The sequence below is a fragment of the Bactrocera latifrons genome, unplaced genomic scaffold (genome assembly GCF_001853355.1).
Source record: "Bactrocera latifrons isolate USDA-ARS-PBARC rearing strain unplaced genomic scaffold, ASM185335v1 scaffold_112, whole genome shotgun sequence".
NCBI lineage: Eukaryota > Metazoa > Arthropoda > Insecta > Diptera > Tephritidae > Bactrocera > Bactrocera latifrons.
Genome location: NW_017534542.1, coordinates 573,346 through 595,309, shown reverse-complemented (window position 1 = coordinate 595,309; position 21,964 = coordinate 573,346). Strand labels below are relative to the sequence as shown.

General features: G+C 34.4%; 1 protein-coding gene across 4 annotated transcripts in view; it reads right to left on the bottom strand.

The window, feature by feature from the left end:
* Positions 1-2,487: 2,487 nt before the first annotated feature.
* The window catches only part of LOC108974602 (alpha-tocopherol transfer protein-like), a 36,405-nt gene continuing 16,928 nt past the window's right edge, over positions 2,488-21,964 (bottom strand). For 3 of the 4 annotated variants that reach the window (XM_018942557.1, XM_018942549.1, XM_018942531.1), the window contains 4 exons: positions 10,835-11,014; positions 3,807-3,901; positions 3,451-3,604; positions 2,488-3,369 (listed from right to left, as the gene is read on the bottom strand). In XM_018942557.1, coding sequence (XP_018798102.1) covers positions 2,882-3,369; positions 3,451-3,604; positions 3,807-3,901; positions 10,835-11,003 — 906 coding nt within the window. In that variant the 5' untranslated portion in view covers positions 11,004-11,014 and the 3' untranslated portion in view covers positions 2,488-2,881. Of the gene's footprint in view, positions 3,370-3,450; positions 3,605-3,806; positions 3,902-10,834; positions 11,015-15,820; positions 15,861-21,964 lie in introns of those variants that run through there. The other variant, XM_018942539.1, reaches the window with a different exon arrangement.

Genomic DNA, 21,964 nt, shown 5'->3' with positions numbered 1-21,964 from the left:
CAATACTGTAGTGAATATTTGCAAGTAATTATTTTTTTGTATTTTTTCGATTTTGATTTGCAAATCAAGTCGTGCCGATTTTAATTGATTAAATATTAAATTAAGTAACTGCATAAGTATGTATGTATGTATGCATGTACAAAATTGTAAAATCAATAAAATACTATGATGAATGTAAAAATATTATGTAACCATAAGGAATTGTCTTAACTTAATGATCAAGTGAAATTAAAGCACAGTAAGTTGGTTAAATGGAACCAAAACTGTTCAATCCCTTAGGTACCGAATATGTGGACCCCAGATGGGATGATTTGTAGAGTTTGTGGTTTGTTCGTCGAGAGAGGACTTTACTTGTACAATACCTTCTCTATTATACAATATATAAGCTATCACTATCATCCAGCAGAGTATGCTCGCACCTACTGGCTTCAGTAGAAGGCGTTTCTAGCTAACGAACGATCATTTGGAGAGTGAGGACAAACATTTTCGCGCGACGTGTTTCTGTAAGGGATGCAAACCTTCGTTAGAGCAGAGGTATGCGATTAAACTCTGTGTGAAACTAGTAAAATCTGTGACAGAGATGTTTGGTATGATCAAGCTGGCTTACCCAGATGTTGCTTTAGAAAGAAGTCGTGTGTTTCGGTATCACCAGGCATTTTTAGGGGGCCGGGAAGAGGTCGCTGAAGAAGACCATGCTGGGAGACCTGCGACTTTGACAAACACCCATAATGTGACTCTTGTGCGCAAAGTTTTGAACTCAGACCGTCGACTAAGTATTCGTTTAATTGCCCAGTAGGTAAATTTATCAAAATTTGTGGCTCATGACATTGTGACGAAGCACTTGAATATGTGCAAGGTATACGCGAAGATGGTCCGAAAAGTGCTCACTGACGACCAGAAATTACGGCAAGTGGAAGTGTGCTAAGCAAAATTGTATATGTGGTTTGCCGACGGTTCCGCAACCGCCATAGAACTCAGATGTGACCTCGGACTTTTTTTGCATCCTTACCTAAAAAGACCGATGAAAGGCAAGCATTTTGAGACGACAGAGGGGATCCAAGCAGAATGCACCTCGGCTCTCAATGCTATTCCGTATAATGCCTTCCGTGACGCCTTCAATGCTTGGAAATCGCACTGGTAGCGTTGCATCGACGCCTATTTTGAAAGTTTTTAAATAATTGTAACGATTGGTTCAATCATTTTTTTTTTAACGACTCAGTCCTATTACTATCCGGACAAACCTTGTAATATTTACCTCTTTGAACCAATCGAGTTCAAATAAATCCTTCCTTTGGAAATGTTATCGATGACATTACTTAAATGTATACCCTGGACAAGTTTCAATTCTCCAATATCAACTTTTACACCCCGTCTACTTCTATCCAGTATCTTTTAACCGGATCAGCTGCGGTTTCAACTATCTACTACAACATTAGATGTTCAGTCCAGTATAAACCTTAACATTCTAAATATTCTTCTGAATAAAAAAACAACAACCAGAGGCGCAATGCTAATTTTAGCAGGCTCAATAGTCGATTTTGTCACAGAAAACTCGTATTGTTCTGTCTATACTACGATTCTAACATATGTTTATCATATGTAACTCATAGTCCTTAAAAACGAACTTAATATCTTCAGCGATTCGGTTCAAAGACTTGTTATTTACGTTTATTTATTTTTTTATTTTTGTGAAACCGGCATTAGTAATTTTGGAGAAATACTGACGATGCGTAAGTTCTTTGTGGGATAAATATCAACGTCCGTCCATTTTATGAATACTTGTCTAGTTGCAAATAAGTTTTAAGCCACCAACTCAGTACAGTTCTCTAGCTTTTCATTGAACACCGGATAGACAGATTTAGTCAGCTCTTTACGGATGTTGTAACATCTAGAAATATTTATTCTGACTTCTAATAGTACTCCCCATTTAAATGTAAAGAATAATATTAGTCGGTATACTTCATCATCGAAATCGGCGTGAATTCAGTTGGAAATTCAGTCCATAAGGTTTTACAGCGTTAACTTAAAAGACACTCATACAAATACATCGAGCTTCATTTTGTTAAAATTCTATTAGACCTATATGTAATGCTCCTCTTTGAAATATTCGATAAAGAAAAAACAATTTAAATATTTTCTTAAATTCTTTATTAAACTATTTACAAGATTTTTATTTTAGTTTATACTGCATTAAAGAGAAAAAATTCAAATATTTTTGGAATGCATTGTGTTGAATACAAATAAAGTGTTTAGAAGCTATCATTGTAAGAATTTTTGTAAAAAAAATTTCGTTTTCTGTAAAAAAAGTATTTTTTTTATGTTTTTATTTTTTTCCACTTTTCAAATGCAGCTAAAGAAAAAAATACTATAACTATACCTGTTAGCCCTAAAACAAAGTTTTTTCTAAATTAATAAACAATTTATACAAAATAAAAGTATTTTTTAAAGCGAATACCAAAAAAAATTTCTTAGGAAATTTGCTAAAACTAATCAATTTTTTATATATGCATATATGTATGTATTTAAGTACGGAAATGTTTTTGTAAATTTTTTCTTTCAGATTTCCAGCTGTCTGACTTTTTGTGCTGTTTAACAGTTTGTATTTATACTTTTTTGAAAATAGGTATGTTTGAACCACAGCTTAAATACATTTAACTTAAAGCTATTTGCAAATTTATAATTATTATCACTTAAGCAACTTGGAAATTTGTATACATTTATTTGTAAAATTTTGTTGTTTTTGGAATGCACGCGGTGCTTTTGTAGAAGATTTTTGTTCGACAATAATTTCAGAAAATTGGCAACATAGCAGAAGTTATACACACTCTTTCATTACCCAAAATTTGCGCTTCCGCCATCAACCCCAAACTCGCACAGCAGCTTACTTCTTTTTATAACCATACGAGTTTATCGCCACATACTCCTTATCGCATAACAACAGCAATTCATACCACTGACTGCCATCGACGCGTTGCAACTCTAAATCGCCACCATACGTGGCTGGCAAGCATTTCGGCGAGATGTGCTTGTGCAGCGAATCGCGATCGTTGCCATGAAAATAGATACGCGAACGTAGTTTCTCACGCAAGAATGGCTTGAAGAGCGCAAAGACAACATTGAAAATCTTCGGCTGATTTACAATATGTATGGCCTTGACACGCAGCGGCACCGAATCTTGCAGCCAATCGACTATGCGCTTGGCGAAGGGCGGTGTAAATTGCCAGGTCTGTTGCAAGCTCAAGCCGTCCATATCGAATATCACAATGGCGCCACATATTTGTGTCTCCGGCTCCAACATGGCCGCCTCGAGGAACAGGACAGCGCCCTTGAAGACCTCATCGAGTGTGACTTGCTTGTGCTTCCAACGTTCTGCGGCATTAGAAAAAGAAATATGTATATATGTAGTTTTACCAACCGTGGCCAATAACAATAATAAGTAGTTGTACTTACTGCCCAGCTCGAGTAACAAGATACGCCGACCGCATTGATCACGATTCGGAAAGACTGTGAGTATGTTGTGCTCGAAAATGTTCGCCTCTTTGCTTGGCGTAAGGCCGTCATAGACATTGGCGTGCTTCTGCTTGAAGGCGTAGTAACGTTTGATCTGAAAATAATGACATAATGAGCGGGTACCATGGAAGTGTATGTAATTAAAAATAATATTCAATTCAGGTATTCAAGTAGTTAGTCAAGTTGTATGTTGCTGTGCTGGCTGATTACACTAGAATTATATTTCTGTTTCGCATAACTAATCATTAGTGTGCTCGATTACGTGCTTTTATATTAAGATTCGTTTTTTTCCTTACCAAATCACGCGCACTTTCCGGATAGTACTTGCAGGGCCGCAAGAATCGCACTAACCATTCGTCATTGTCTTTTGGGTAGAGCAAGTCTGTCTGGGCTGCAAGAGAAGAAGAAAGGATAACTTTAGTTCTGATAAATTCTTAAATAAAAAATACAAACAATCTAGCGGTCGAATTATGGTTTTTTAATGAGAAACATATATTTATCTGAAGATATTTATATCGATTTTGTTCGTTCACTTTGTATGGCGGCTATACTCTACAGTTGTCCGATATAAAAAATTTATTCTGTGATTGTTGCGTTTCCTTGGACAATAATCCATGCCAAATTCCATGAAGATATATATTTCTGAATTTGGTATCCTAGCAAAACTACTACGGCTGTGTAAGCTGACGTTGAGCAATACCAAAAGCTCCGTCAGGATCGGAAAGGACCACTCCGAGCCGTTCGATACAAAACGAGGTTTCAGGCAAGGCGATTTGCTATCGTCAATCTTCTTCAACTTCTTCAATCTACTGTTGGACAAAATTATCCGAGGTGCAGGCCTGAACAGAAAAGTTACAATTTTCTACAAGGGTGTACAATTTACGGCGTACGCCGATGACATCGATGTCACTGGTCATAACAACCGCGCTGTTAGTTTTTCCTTTTGCAAGTTTGACAAAGAAGCGAAGCATAGGGGTCTGGTAGTGAACGAAATATCTTTTGTCATTAAAGAAGCAGTCGTCGCATTCGCGGCTTGGCCCCTAAGTGATTTTTGACAGTCACAAATGCGAAATAATAGATCCTATCGTCTATCTTCGAACTAGCATTCACACCAACAACAAGGTCCTCCGCGAAACCAAGAGGTTCTATTTCGGACTGATTAGGCAATCGTCAGGTAAAGCCTTCACTCGACGAACAAAGATCAAATTCTACAAGTAACGCATCATCCCCGCCCGGCTATATTGACAACAGGCATGGCAGATGAGTTTAGAGAGAAAGGTTCTGCGGAAGATGTATGGTCCTTTGCAGATTGGCAACGGGAAATACCGCATTCGATGGAACGATGAGCTGAATGAGATATACGATTGACATAGTTCAGCGAATTAAAAGACAGCGGCTACGTTGGCTAGGTCATGTTTTCCAATCCAGCTCTGAAAGTAATCGACGCAGTACCTGTCTCGGGGAAAGCAGAGAAGAAGGAAGATCTCCACTTCATTGAAAAGACTAGGTGGCGAAGGACTTGGCTACACTTGGAATCTCCAATTAGCGCCAAACAGCGAAAGGAAGAACGACTGCCGTTTTGTTGTAAACGCGGTTATAACCGCATAAGCGGTGTCTACGCCAATTAAAGAGAAGAGGAAGAATGTGTGTCAGGTGTTCAAGCTTTGATCTCACAATTTGCGACAGCGCAAGAATTAGCCTATTGTTGATAAAATTCCCATTAAACCAAGCTATTCAGTAGTAAAATACTCAAAGATGCAAACTCATCAGCAAGTGGTTTGATTTATAGTAAGGTTAGCTCACACTAGGCCTACTGAGTCTACTATTCGCAACACCATTACCCATCATCTTGAGACAGAACATTTATTATTGGATAATATTGGACTGAATATAACACGTCCAGCTATCAGTGAAGAAAATTTAGCTTCCCTAGTTGAGAATGTACACAAAGACCGAGGAGTGTGGATTCGGCTCGAACTTACGTATTAAAGGACTTGACGCATATAGATCTTAAATTAAAAGCGTACAAAATATAGCTTTTATAAGAACTGAGACCGCACGACCTTCCCAAACAACTCGCTTCGCTTTCTGGCCTCTTGAAAAGTTGCGATAAAATCCGACGATCCTAGCGACCTAGGTGCCCATTTATAGCTCAATGGATATATGTATAAACAAGCAAAATTACCGCATTTGGGATGAAGATTAACCTAAAGAGATTCAAGAACTGTCATTTCGTCCAGAAAAAACAACGGTTTGGTTTGGTTCCATATTTTTTTTAAAAATGGTGAGAACGTAACCTTCAATGGCGACCGTTATCGTGCTATTATAATCGACTATTTGTATCCTGAAATTGAAGCTCATGATCTCGGCGACATTTTGTTTCAACAAGACGGCGCCACTTCTCACACCTTGCATCGATCAATAGATTTATTGAGAGAACACTTCAGTGAACAGATGATTTCACGTTTTGGGCCGGTGGATTGGCCACTAAAATCGCTTGATATCACACCATAAAACTTTTTCCTGTGGGGATATGTTAAGTCTAAAGTATACATATGGAGACAATCCCACTTCGATGCAGATCTTGTAGCAAAACAGCTTGAACGAGTCGTTGAAAATTGGACTCAACGAATGGACCATCTGCGGCGTAGCCGCGACCAACATTTGAATAAGATAATCTTCAAGAAAGAAATGCCAAAGAATGATCCTCGAAATGGTTCCCCTTTATAACTTTATATATTAATAGAAAAATTGATTTGAGTTCAGCGCTTCCTAAGGGTTTTAAACTTAGTTATCATTAGACATATTTTACCTTCCACATTGCATTAAGACTATGGTACATAAACATTGAGTTCTCCATTGGATCACTAACCTAAGCAAATTTATTGTTTATTATTTGTAAACAATAAACAACTGCCTGGAGCGCTATACACATAAAATCAATTACCGAACACTAGCCATTGAAAACGAGTGACAAAACGGAGATAAGAAAATTAATAACCAAACAAATTATATTAAATAAAAGGAGAAGTAGTTAAAAACAAAAATCATAACTGATCTATTAGTCATATTGTACATAGCATACAAGCAAAGAAATGAGTTTGAGCGTAAAACGTAGTGATTTATTATTTCTAAAAAACACTGCATTCGTTTTGTCCACTGGGTAATTAAAATCTTGCACAAAAAACGGTAACTTGGTTCCGTTTATTTTAACATTGGAGAACGCATGTGTGTTAAGGTGCTTCCTCTACAACACATACATACCTACATACAAGCATAAAAGAGTGTGTATGAAAAAAACAAAAACATAAAAAAAATTCTAAACGAAATAAAACCATATAACTTTATGACAGCGCCCCATAATGATGATGACGAGTGAAAATCTGGGAATGTTTGTAAAAAAAATGCCTCTAGCTGTGACCGTGATGATAGTAATGACACTTTTTGATACTGATTCAGCACTGAGTTGACACTGACTTGCATGCATATACATATACACATTGGTGTGCAGGTATAGTGCATATCGCTTTTTATTATGCAATCTTTTTAAATACATTTGTAGATATTATATTTGCTTTTGTACGCGGTTTACATGTGCTGCTTCCCATGCGATAATTTTTCGCTAAAAATAATTGCGACAGCTTTTATTACAATCATAACCCTTCACTGAGCGACTCATCACCGTGACCTTCAACTCTCTTAACAAAATAATTTTTGTGCTTTGAGCAGAGAAAACGAAGTGAGACATACGATTTTTTCAAGTTTTTTGAGTTTTTAATAAATTGGTGCTAAAACGTAAAAAAATTACCTATTTGTACTTCGTATATGTATATATACTTGTATTATATTAATACACTATATGTAGGGATTTCCCGCTTTTTTGTAAAACTGATAAACATTGTGTACAAAAAGTACCCGGAAATTGTAAATAAAAAACAATATAAAATTTTAATTATTCGTCAATACTTATTTTGTCGCCTTCAAAGTAATCCCAATCCACGAACAACTTTTCGTAAGCACTTTTTGGGTTGGCCTTCAGCTCCTTCTGCGAATTTCGTTCTATCTCTTCAATCGATTGAAAACGGGTTCCACGGAGCGGAAATGTCAGTTTAGGGAACAAGAAAAAATCACACGCAAGTAAATCTGATGAATACGGTGGTTGATCGATGGTATTTTTTGGGCTTTTTGGCTTTAAATTCGGTCACATTCGTGACGCAATGCTATGGTTCATTTTCATCGTGTATTCATCCAAGAATTTTTGTTCCACAATTCCGGACGTTTTCGACGGATGTTCTCACACAAACAACTCAAAACGGCCAAATAAAACGCCTTCTGGATCGTCCGTCCCTCCGGAACAAATTCATGTTGCACCAAACTAGATTCGGATGATTATTGACTTGTTTGCATTTCAAACTCATAAGATCATGTCTCATCGGCAGTTTTAGTGCTCTGAATGAATGTGGGATCGGAATTCTCACGATTAAGCATGTCCAAAGAGACCGGTTTACGGTACTCTTTTTGAAAAAAGTGTAGCTATATCGGGAAGAGTCGCGTTTCTTACCCAAAACATCCACCCACATCCACGGACAAATTCGAACGGACTGGCTAGAGATGTCGAGCTGTTTTGCCTTCTCTCTAAAACTTGCCTGACGAGCACCATATCCCTCACTTTTTCTTAAATAATTTTATCAATTGAAGAGGTCGAAGGTCGACCAGAACGAGGTATGTCTGCAACGATCTCTCGACCGTCTTTGAAAGCTTTGTACCACTCGTAGGCTTGTGTTTTTAATAAACCGAATCACCTAAAGACTTTTTACACATTCCTCACACGAAATTTTATTATAAAAAACATATCTTTTTTCTTCGATAAAGGCGAAAACACAAGCGAGGCGACTAAAGATGTGAGTACATCCTGATACTGTAACAGCCAATCTCGGGCAACTTTGGTTTCGTCACGGACTGATTTTTTATTACTGAATTGAGGCACCAGAGGTGACTAAATCAGTATTGAATTCCAGAAGTGTTTATCTATATGTTTGCTGGGAACGGTAAACGGAATCAACTATATGAGGTGCTCCTCTGCGTCCAAACTGTCAAAAACCGAAACCACTACTGTGAACAATGAAACCATCTGAAATAAACACCAGAATGCGACCAGCTTTGTCGAATAAAAGAGGAATTGTATTCCTTCAACACAACGCCAGGACAAACATTTCGATAGGGATTCGCCAGAAACTTCAAAAGCTTGAGTGAGAGGTTCTTATGCAACTTCTTAACAACTTTCATACCGGATGTGGCAGCAATAATTACTACCTGTTCCCGTCTTTAGTAAACCATTTTTGTAATACAAATTTTTTATTGCTAAAATAATGGATCTATCTTCGCCAGACCTATTACAATGCTCGATTTGCTTAGTTAAATTTTAAGTGCAATTAAGCGGGTAATAATGTACTTGTATGTCTATTGCTTCAGGTGTACTTTTCCCTATTTAAATAAATAGTGCTTGTTAAATACATGCTTAATTGAAAACCTTATTGCATTTAGTAAGACAGTGTATGAGAAAATAATGTTTAGTTTGTCTGGGAATTTTTGAAAGTTCTAATATTGTAGGATGTTAAATGGCCGTTCGCATGTCAACTGTAAATTATTACAACTCAAAACGCGTCACTTTACTGTAATTGCTATGACAATATTGGCAAATACCATTTAAGTTATGTCCAAAGTAGGAAGTTTAGAAACAAAAAAGTTAAATTCTCAGCTATTTAGTGACAATTATGGAAATTATTTACACATACATACATATGTATATATAGAGAAGTTCATAGTTCAAATGTGCAAATATTTATTTATAGTATTTATTTATATTTTAATAGTCAAGTGGAAGTGTTTATGGTGTTTAAGCTTTCTAATTGCTTTTCTAGAAGTTGTTAGCAGCTCGTGCGGCAATTAAAATAATTATTGACGTAATTTTATGATTTCAAAGCTGCTTTTGACATCACGCAAAATGCATACGGCTGTGTAAACTAACGTTGAGTAATACCAAAAGCTCCGTCAGGATCGGGAAGGACCTCTCCAAGCCGTTCAATACCAGACAAGGTAAGGATTTCATTAATCTTTTGCTATAGAAAATAATACGAGTTGTAGATCTGAATAGAGAAGGTAAAATCTTCTATAAAATTGTACAACTGCTGGCGTACGACGATGATATTGGTATCATTGGCCGCACCAACCGCGCCGTTAGTTCTGCTTTCTCCAAGTTGAACAAAGCGAGTGGTACAAATGGATCTGATAGTGAACGAAGGAAAGACGAAATATCTCCTGTCATCAAACAAACTGTCGTCGCACTCGCGACTCGGCTCGCACGTCACTGTTGACAACGTCCGATGTATTTAATGTGAGTATCTGCTGACAACAGCCTTACCCCACGACGCTCAAAAGCACAGCGGATCAAATAAATGCGTTGATCAGCGCCTTGAAAATGGCAGTGTGGAATGAACACATTAACCATCTCGCTAGGGTTCAAGGCCCAACTAAAACCTTTGCTGTACTTTAGATCCGGCACCCGGTTGCAATGCAACTCCACATTCAACTGATAAAGTGTCTGTTCTTTCCGCATTAGGATTTTAACCACAATCACCACGATACTCCCCGAAGGTTCAGCCCACGTAAGAATTTTGAAGCGAACTCCAAGAGCTCCTGCTCCCCTTGGTACCAGAATTAAGTCTCCAGTCAGAGGTCGTAACCAAAACTACTACCAGTTGAGCTTTCATACAGCTCTGGACTAGTGACCAGGGTTTGGACCCATAAGCATAGTACACGCACACAAGAAGCACTTAAAACAACGAAACATGCCATCATTAGAAAAAGCAGGACTGAACCTTTTGAAACTTTCCTAGAGATAATGGCTGAAATAAATGAGCAATTTGGGCTTAACGTATCTTAGCTTAGCGTAAGTCGGCGTCTCAATGATGCCTAGTTATTTGGACGAATGAGTCTTAAAAAAAAATGTTGCTATCCAAAAGAACAGCTAAACATGTAAACATTGGCGAACTACAGAAACTATTGACGTTCTGAGCTTGCCAGCGCGAATTCCCGATGTAAACTCCATTGAAAATGTGTAAAGCAATGTTAAGATGCAAATTGCTAAGAAAAAATTCACAAAAATGCTGAAGAGCTTTAATTGAATTCGGATCGAGTAGGCATGATACACACAAAGTAGGTGCTAGAAGTTAGTGGAGAGCTTGCCCCTAACATGCGAAGCAATTTTGAAAAATTATGGGTACACTACAAAGTTATAACGTTGTGAGTGCTTAAAAATGCTTACCTTCTAGTAACTGCCTAAGTTCTTTAGTCGCCGCTTCTTTATTTTCTGGCGTTTCGCGTAACTCCCTTAGGGCCACTTCCTTGGCACGTTCTGTAGGTTCGCCCAATTCAAATTGCAGCGTGTACTCGCCCAATTGCACGGCGGGCAGTTCGGTTACCTCGGAAAGCATTGTTGGGATCCCTGGAAAATAGAATAAGAAATTAACAATAAATTCGAACTAGTGTTGAAAAAAGTATTGGTAGTTTTTTGCTAGAACCATATTCAATATTCAATTTAAGTTCTCCGCAGTACCCGTATTTCTGTATTAGATCTCTACAGCGAGTAGTTTGTGAAGCTTATCTACCAAAATCGAAGTTATCGTAATATGATTTGATTAAGATATAGAATTTTAAAGTAAACCATGTTCACCGCACTCCTTTGTGATGATTTGTCTCTTAGTACTTAGCTCTAAAACTACAAATGGTTTTTTGCAAATGATCCATTTTTAACGGACCTTCATTAGCCTTTACGAGCCTTTATACCTGAGCCGTCTGAATATTTTAGGTTCTGTTACCAATGTCATTTTAAAGAAGGTAAGACTAGTCAAAAAGTGTTGTACGTTTTTATCAATAGTATCAAGCTAACCGATTTGTTTGGATGTGTGTTCCCAGCGAAATCGCCGGATATTGCAAACTCGATGAATTTGTTAGCTCTTTCTCTAATTTCATTAGGATGAGAACGAGGTTTCGATCTATAAGCCTAGTCCTGCTCTGACTAATTGCTCTTAGCATAGTTCATCTCACCACAATTCTGAATGTTGTGACTAGCCATTGTCCAAATTTTGCCGATTACAATTTGAAAATATTGTATGGAGAAGGTAACATCATTTAGATATTTCTAAACTGTTCAGTTTTTGTCCGACTAAGCTTAAAACATCTCGGTGGACACATTTTCGCGAATATAACGTAGCAAAGTGGCTAAGATTGATGTCCACCGCCTTAACAAATTTGTGATACGCTCAAAACGTTTCGTCGATGCATAAGGCTCCAGTGATATCTGGGAATTTTGAGATTAACAAAGGACTAACACTCACAAGAGATACAGGAAACGGGTCACATGATGGGAATTAGGCAAATAAAAATATTATTAAGTTTGTGAAAAGGCATACAGGACATGAATTTGATAGAGCATAATTATGCAAAAATTAGACAAGTCTCAGCTTATTTATATATAGTTGCAATATTTAGACTTCATGGAAACTCTTCTAAGATTTTTACAAATTTCGATTTTTGTCTAATTAATGTCACCGTATCGAAGTTGAAAGTCAAGTGAAACCTGCTATATTCAAAACTAATATTCTAGCCAAAGGAAAAAAAGATTTTTTAAGTCGGTCAGCTTTGCTTTTGTCATCCAAAGCTCTCAAGAGTTTGGCATAGTATCTTATGCGATATTCGCTGTTGCAATCGTAAACTCGAATAAATTTGTCGTAGAATCTTCCTCGCATTTAATCTAGAAACTTTTGGAAAAGGTGGTTCAAACCCGTAAAATAATTACGGTTTCAGCGCCTTTATTAGGAAAATGATATTGTTAATATCTTGAAATATCTATAAGCCAATCTTATCAGTTTATTATTTAGGACTCAGCTAAAGTTTTAAAATTGTCACTAAATTGGAGTACAGTCGTTTTTTAGTTGAACTATTCATGCCTCTCTCAGCAAAAATCATGTTATGTCATCAGTTAATGTTAGCTCTTTTGACATTAGCGCTGGGTCAAACTGGTTTCCATCTTACTTCACCAATCTCGTTAACTTGAACATGACACAGAGTCAGTTGAAAAAAAAAAAAAATTTGAACTTTGCGCAGCTAATTAAACTTAAGAAAGAGTATACTTAATATGTTTGTGCAAAGCCAACAAACTATTAAAGTGAGTACATAGAAATTAAGGTCATTTGAGGGCTTTCATATACACATGTTAGATGACTGAGCTAATATGAGTTGCTTCGGTCTGACAATGTAAAAAGAAGATGGCGAGTGTAGTGCAATAATGTCTCACATGTAATTTATGGAGTGAGTTTGTAATAAAAGTAAATAAATTAAAAACGCTGTCGGTACTGAGTTTGATTGAGAGCAACTTCAACAGTTTGATTTGAAAATGTGGTGACTAATTGGTTTAATTTGCGAACTGTGGTTTGAAGTAGTCTGGTTGTAGTCATTCATTTGATGTATTAATAAATTTAATATTATTTCAATGACGTTCCTAAATAAAATTTCAACTAAACTATTAGAGATGTCTGCACAGCGTTTAACCGTGGAACAAAGGCAGAAAGTGGTAACTTTATAGAATTCTCACTGGATGCTTTCAGTGTTGCTTCAAGTGGTGGCTGGAGTGGAGGCTTATAGCTAAGCATACCAAAGTCTTCATTTGAGTGCGTGAAATTTTATTGGTTTAGGGTTTTATTGAATGGGGCTAACAGATCAAGAAGGCTGCGGGAAATGAATAGAGCAAGAGCATCAGGGAAACAATGGAACATCTTTTTTTTAGACTTGTCTTGCATTGGCACGACTACACTGTAAGCAACTGGGCACACCACGGTATGATACACTGGAGGAGGTATCCATAGTGAGGCCACAGAGCCTGTTAAAATTCGCGTCATGTGCAGGCATCCTATATTAAGTCTACTCTTCATGAACCTAGTACCTTAACTTCTTCTGGCGTCGCTAAAAACTAAAACTGGTCCCTTGCGTGGCTCATTGACTTACCAGATTAACCTAAACTTTGGTTAATTAACTTACGGCTCAGGAAAATATTTATTAAAATTCGAAGTCCGTTGACACTTTTCAGGTAACACAAACGGTTTAACCTAGAAACATTATCTTTGAAAAGTTTAATTATAAAATTTAAATTAAGTTCTAGCCACAAGCTTAAAAATGTGCATAATTTAACTTTCTGGTGCCTAAAAGAAAAAAATGGAATGGAAAAAATTTATAAGAATTCAAAATAAATTTTCGATTCTGTGTTTTCAACAATCAACTAAACGATTCGAGTTTTATGCACGAGTTTGCTTAAAATTGCTAGTTCATGGAATGAAATTACGGCTGCAAAATCGTTGGACATGGTGAAGATCGCAAAATCATCTAAAAGTCTTTCGACTGCGTGTGTTCCTTCAATTTCTGGTAATGACGATTAAAAGTGGAAACAGATCGACAAAGTTAAAGAAGCAGTTGGAGAATCTCAACTTCTGTGGATCAAAATAGTTAAAGAAACAGTGTTTGAAAATCGTCGTATAGGCATAAGCGAAATAGGAGAGGATCTTTTTGATCTATGGATCGACTCAACACAATTTTTTTGAATTTTTTTGAGTGTGAAGCGTGTCAATGCTAGACTCATACCAAAATACTTGAGTCCTTTGCTAAACGAGGTCGAGTAAAAAGTTGCATGAGGCCCTACATTCATGAAACGCATCATTACTGTAGCGGAGACGTGGATTTATGAATATGACGTCGGAAAAAGAGCCGCAGAAGACAAAATTTGCTGAAGTCATCCCAGCCGAGAAATTGAATAACCGCCGCAGTAATCGACATACATATTTCGAAGGCAATAATACTGGATAGTCGAAAAAGTCTTTTCGTTTTTTTTTTCAATGGATGTCGTTGCAGTCGTATATTTCCTGTGCTACCAATCACATCCGTTCTGGAAATTTCGTTGTAAAAGATGCACCTCGCTCTGGTCGATCTATTGTTGAAAAAGTCGATGAAATTATGGGAAAGGTTGACCAGGACCGTCGCAAAAGCAGTCATAAAATCGCTAGGGAACTTAAAATTCATCAACAAACGGTTTTGAATCATTTAAAAAAGGCTGTCTACAAAATGAAGCTCGATGTTTGGTTACCACATGTATTGTCTGTGAAAAATTTAATGGATCTTTGCTGAAACGAAATGAAATCGAACCGTTTCTGAAGCGAATGGTAACAGGAGAGGAAAGTGGAACAAAGACGACAATAATGTGCGAAAAAGATTATGGTCCAAGCGTGGTGAAGCTCAACAAATGGTCGCAAGGCAGGATTGACGCCACGAAAGGTTATGCTGAGGGTTTGGTGGGATTGGAAAGTAGTCATCTATGAGCTGCTCCAGCCTGGTCGAACGATTGACTTTACATTTTACTGTCAACAACTGATGAGATTGAATCAAGCAATCGAAAAAAAACGGCCAGAACTGATCAACAGAAAGTGCTTCGTCTTCCATTAAGACAACGCTAGACCACACACATCTTTGATGACTCGGCAAAAACTGAGAGAGCTTAGCATATAGCCCTTACCTACTATGGACTACCATTTGTTTCGGTCAATGCAGAACGCCCTTAATGGAGTAAAGTTGGCTTGAAAATTACTTGTCGCAGTTTTCGCCGAGAAAGCAGAAAAGTTAGTTCTTTTTAAATTAAGACGTTGGAACAATGTCGCTAGCAGAAAAATAGTATATATTTGATTCATTAATGTTCATTATAAGTATAAAAATAATTAAGTTGAAGTTTGTTTAGAAATACGAAAAGACTTTTTCGACTATCCAATAAATATTGAAACTTGAGCATTTATTTTGTTATCTTTTTTTTCTTTGTCATTCCGGATAAAATTTGATCAGATGTGACATATTTTTTATATTAAGTATCTTACACATAAATATTTTTATGTTAAAAATTTTTTTCAATGTGGTTTAACTACAAATATGATCTGTGGACGTTTCGATTTTTATAATTCTAATGCGATAATCTTTTTAACCTTCGTAAAACCTGATAAGTTAATTAATAACTTTCTAAGCACCGAACAAGTTAATTACCAATTTATATACATAATTGCTAATATGCTTCCAGCACTTAATATATTCATAGAAATATATTTTAATATAATAATTGCGGATATAAAAATTAATTTGGAGTAAAACCCTTTACAAGCCACACAATATCAGGGTTGACAATTTGTTCAACAGTTAATCAGTTAATTGCACAATTACTTACTCATTTTGCTGTATTTTAATTATTATGATTTGTTGCTGCTTTTTCCGTGTATTTTTCTTTTCAAATTATTTTATTTAATCACTGTAATTGCAAATTAATTGTTTGTGGATAAATATGACTGAACTTAATTGCGCATTAATGTATATATTTGCTATGTATTTATGCTAAATGCATTAAAACGATTTTTTTTATTTTTATAATTATTTACTTACATACATATGTATATAATTCAACTCACATAAAAAAATTGCGTAAAACTGTGCAGAAAAAGTAAGGGAGCGACTAATTGGTTTAATATTAATATTATTACGTTGAATGATGCATATTTTCTATACACTAACTTTCAAGAGCTTCGCTCTCTGGCACCGAAACAAATGTTTGCCTTTTTGCCAGTTACATATTAATATGGAATTTCCCCGCTTTGGTCAACAAATGCCAACCTTGACATTGGAAAGACACAGATACAAGTTGGCGAAGGCGCCGTATAAAATAGTAAAAAAAGAAGCATAGAAGAAATAGCAAGCCAGCAATAACAATAAAATCGCAAACAAACTTGAACTCGCACACGAATTGTAAATTCATAAAATTCGCATTATTTGTGACACTCTTAAAATGTTTGAAGAATCGATGTGCTGGTGGGCTACATTATTGCTTTTATGATAATAAGCTGAAGTGGTACAATTGCTTGCCTATAAAAGGTTTAAATATATAATTTTGTATAGATTTAATTACACTAGTTAACAGATTATTATCTTCGACTGAATTTGACCGAAAATATCGGTCTATCTGTGAAATTAGTATTGAAATTATTATTATTGAAAATGTTTTTATGACAATATATAAACCGTATGAAAACTTTACTTAGCCCTTATATAACTAATTGTTATAAGGATTTTCGATCTCCTTGACTTTATCCCTTATATACATACATATGTATATTGGTCAATATGTGAGACATCTTATGAAACTCAATGTTTTTATGCTAATGAATAATACTGATACTGGATAAAATCGAAATTTTTTCTTATTTTTGGTAAATTGAACTTTTTTAACTCCTTTTGAAATTAATTTCTAGAAATTTTTTTTTACTTAGCGAAATTACACTAGTCAACATATTCTAATTATTTTTAATAAACTGAACTTTTCCTAACTATATTTTAAATTAGTTTCTATAATTTTATTTTCTTTAATGAAATTACACTAGTCAACAAATTTTCGTTTTTTTTTTGTTTAATTTTAACAAGAATGGATATATTAATTTTTTGTAAGTCCAACTTTTCCTAACTATATTTTAAATTAGTTTCTATAATTTTATTTTCTTTAATGAAATTACACTAGTCAAAAAATTGTCGTTTTTTCTTTGTTTCATTTTAACAAGCACGCATATTTTTAATACTCTTTTATATTATATTTTAAATTAATCCTTGGAATTTTATTTTCTTAATGAAATTACACTAGTTAACATATTACATGTTGTTTATCTAATTCTAATAAGAACTGAGTTTTCTTAACGAGCTTTTAAAATAATTATGCTGCACATAAATTTTATTTTCCAAATGAAATTACACTAGTCAACCTGTTTTTATCTATGTAATTCTTTTAAGAAATGTGTTTCTGTAACAATCTTCTAAATTAATTATTGTAAAATTTACAAACACACTCAATTACACTAGTCAACATATTCGATTCAATATAAGTTTTAAAAAATTAATAAACATTTGAGGTACACTGATAAACATAGTTATTATTTTCTTTAATTGAATAAAAGTAATTCACCTTTTAACAATTTTTTGTTTCTTGGTTTTAATCATTTTGAAAATTAATTATTGTAAAATTAGTCATCAAATTTAATTATATCAATCAACATATTAAATTTCATTTTGACTAATTTTATTTTTACTAAAGTTGAACTTCATTTCTCCACTACTATTTTTAAATTAATTATTAACGTAATAACTGGGCGATTGAGGCACACTAGTCAACATAATGCATTGCTTTTTTATAATATTTATCAACATTGAACTTATTAGATAAACATTTTTCTTTTTTAGTTTCAATAAGTTTTAAAATTTGTGATTGCAAAATGAATGCAAAAATTCAATTACACTAGTCAACCTATTCGACTTTATTTAAAATTAAATCCCACTTTTTCTATATATTTTTGAAATCAATTGTGTCATACACACTTGTCAGCATAGTCAAATTTTTTTTTTAAGTCTTATAAAAATGTATAATAATTTAATATTTACTTTAATTCTCAAACAAAAACTTTATATTTTGTATTCTCGAACCAAAAACTGATGATTTTTCCGTTCTTTCATTTTATGTTAAAAAGAAGATAAAATATTAAAAATTTTAACTAAACTTTAAATAAATAAAAACAGATAATTTGAATAGTTGTAGTCAATTATAAATAAAAAAAGTATTTTGAATAGTTCTAATCATTTCGGCAAAATTTTTGAGAGTGGTGAATCGAACAAGCAAATCGCATAAACCACATATATTGTATTAGTTAGCGCCAATTTAGGTTCTACAAGTACACTCCCTAATTGACCCTCGTTCGAAAGTAACGAATTTGTCGTACGTTGTAGTTTGTAAATCTAACTGTCATATAGATATAAAACTGACAACATATGACAATATAAGTCACCTGCTGCGTTCAACTAAAATCGTAAAATACGATTAATATCGCTGTATGCAATGCTATTATACCAATAACATCATAAATTATCAACCTTTCCATTCAAACTACTAATCAAATACATTAAAATAAAAGTTACACAGATATAACTAAATAAAAAAAATATATATATATAAGTTTGGTTTAGCGTTTGGACATTGCCGAAGATAATTCACGTTCTCGAAAAAAAAACGAAGGGCTTCGTCAACAAACAAAATTGTTGATGTTGTGGTGAGTCATAACCTCGTGTGGTTCAGGAAACGCAATTGCATTCCCAAAAGTTGATCTTTGGTGCAGACTGTGGTACTCGTATGGCGGCAGCATCGAACCTTATTTAATTATTTCAAATGCAAGGCAGGAAATGTCGTTACCATCAATAGCCAGCGCTACTACCCAATGTTAATGGACTTATTCTTCAAGGAATTTAAAGGAATCGCTTCAGAAAATATATCTTTCCTACAAGACAGTGCGCCGCCTCTGCTGTACGTCTCGTTTATTTCGAGAAATGACCCAGCCAAATAACCGCTAAGAACATGAGATTTAAAACTTCTAGATTATTTTCTCTCAAAGTATGTTAAGTCAAACTTTTACGCGAATCAACCAGAAATACTCGGAGCTCGGCGACAACATTCAGCGCACTATACCCAAAATTACAGCCAAAATGCTACACCAGTTTATCGGAAATTGGCGTAAATGGTGGTTGCCATTTGGCCGAACCTTTGGTAGACCCTTTATGAAACTTTAAAGGGATATTTTTCTGGTTTTTGTCAACGAGATTTGTAATTTAAACCGCTACATAGGGTGGTTGGTTCTGAGATAGTTGGCATATTGTTAAGCAGCACACGGTATACCATATACCATATAGTTACCACATACAATGAATTAGCGTTCCTTCACTGTCTTGAAAATCACTGTCAACAGGAAGTGTCAAAAACGACCACTTGGGTGAAGAGTGATAGAGGATATCTCAAGAATGTAATTATTTAAAGTCCTTCAGCGTTGTTTAATATAGAGCCATTATAGGATAAATATATTATATTTTCCTATATAGAGCCAGAATTCAATAGAGAACTGTTTCCTTATTCTGGCTACGGGAATATCTGTTGTACGAGAGATCGATAAAAATTTTTTTTTTTTTATTTTCAGAAGCTAATATTTCTTAGACTTTTAAGGCAATTTACAATATGGAAATGGAAATCGGAAAAGTAGCGTTTTCTTGATGAAAATACAACCGAAAGGTTTATGGATTTGAGGAATGACAGGCTGAACTATTTGTGAAATGAAAATATTTAGCAATGTCAAATATGTATATTCTAACATTACGATTTTTTCCATTATCTTGAGATTTACTCTAACATTTTGTTCGTTTATTCTCTTCAATATACATATGTATTTTTCAGAGCAAGAAATTGCATGCTATTAATTCAATCGTTGCTTTCTGATTGTCGTACTTTTTGCCGTTTCACATCATTGATTATAGATTTAACTGAAAGGCAGCATACTTATATTACAGTTATTTATGGAGAGCTCTCAAACTTGACACCAAATTGATTACATATTTCAGTTATTCACACATGTCATGCAATATCTTGCGTGTTTGAATTCAACATTTTACGAAATTGTTTCATAGTTTTCACGTGTTTAATCAGCTGTTCAATAAAAGTCAAATATCGACAAACAAAAACTGACGTAAGCTGGCATGAGTGGAACTTGCCCACACGCTAAGCAAAACCAGTTCCATACCATATTAATATACTTATTGTATAAGTACATACTAATATATTTCAAGCATTGTTTACAAACAAAAATCTAATTTATATCTTGTCAATATACTCGTATTAATAATAAACAAATTGGTAAGTGGAAAATTTAGTAAATAATGAAAAAAAAAATTTTTTTTGAAACAAAAGACAAGAGCTGAATTTTTTTTTTTGGAATTTTAAGAAAAATAAACAATTTTTGTGTAATTTTATGAAAAATAAAATTTTTAGGATCGTAAAAAGTTTATAAATATGTATAAAAAATCAATAAACATACAAGTTAATTATTAAAAAACTTTTAACAAATCCCATAAGGCATAATTCTTAAAGCCGTTCCACAAGTTCAATTAACGATTTTCTGGTGTAATGTATGAAATTAGAGTGGTTTTTCTTCCAATAATTGATAATAATAATGATTTCTAATTGAGAACGAAGAATTGAGCTATTTAAATATACAAATTGAAACAAAAAAAAAATAGCGACTGTGGTGTTAAGTGGTCTATGGGGTATGTAAGTTTTCCTGATTACGAATTTGAGTTCAACAATTATTCTACACGTACAGTAATGTCTATTATTTATTATTTTATTAAGTGTGACCTCTGTACCATTTGACTACAACACAAAAAATCCTACATGTTAGGAAAGTTTTACAATCATTTTCAGTCTTAGCAACCCAAAATCAGAAAGAAACAGCCTCTAACATCACAGTCGCCAATTTACCAAACACAAGCTAGTGCTATTAGATGAGGATGGAACTGTGTGTAGAAATTCACGCAAGTGAGGAAAGGCCTCTGAGTGCCAGTCACTTGGTTGCGGCCAGAAACGATTCTTCTTTAAATGGCTCAAGCAGCTCATGACTTCCGGTCTTAAACCAAACCTCTGTGTAGCCAAAAAAAACATCAGTGCGAAGGCAAAACATCCCTCCCTAGGGTTGGGCGTTGAGTTTGGGACCCGCCATGTAAAAAAACATCCATAACAGGCGTACAAAACTAAACTTCCCAAAATTTAAGCGCAAAAAATAATTTCGTAGCATTAAGCATCTACTTACACCCAATTTATCGATTATTTGAAATAATTATTCACAGAAGCTTATCCATTAATCAATATAAATATTTATTCAGTTGTATTGAAAATTAATTATTATTTAATTTTGCACGTAGGTACTAGCTCTACACTGTTCATTAAAGCTTCGTTGAATGGAGAAATATTTGCGTATATCGGAATTTATTACGAGTGAGAGGAAATAGTATGTTAATTTCTTTGCAAATAAATATTCTTATGTGTATATATAGAGTATGGATAGTAATAATAGAAATAAATATTTATTTAAATTGCCGACTTGGTCATCAAACTCAAATTTACACGTGCTCTCAAGATGATGAGAGGTAAATGTGGAAAAATATGTATTTAGTGTTTATTTGTTTTATTTGGAAGAGTTTTTGATACAATAGTGAGTTTGGAGACCATTTGTTGCTATGTTTTAATGTAATGAAGAGCAAATATATGTATATAACAAAAATGTTTAATACTTAAATTTTTTTCATAATTCAAACAATCCATTCTTTTTTCCGAGTAACCACCGAAAATGGCTTTACAATGGCTAAGTTTAAAAGAGTTTTGCTTAAAAAATCCGTATTTCTTTGTTTATATTGTATATGTGTAACAATAAAAAATTCTATTAAAATATTTAATTTTTTATATGAA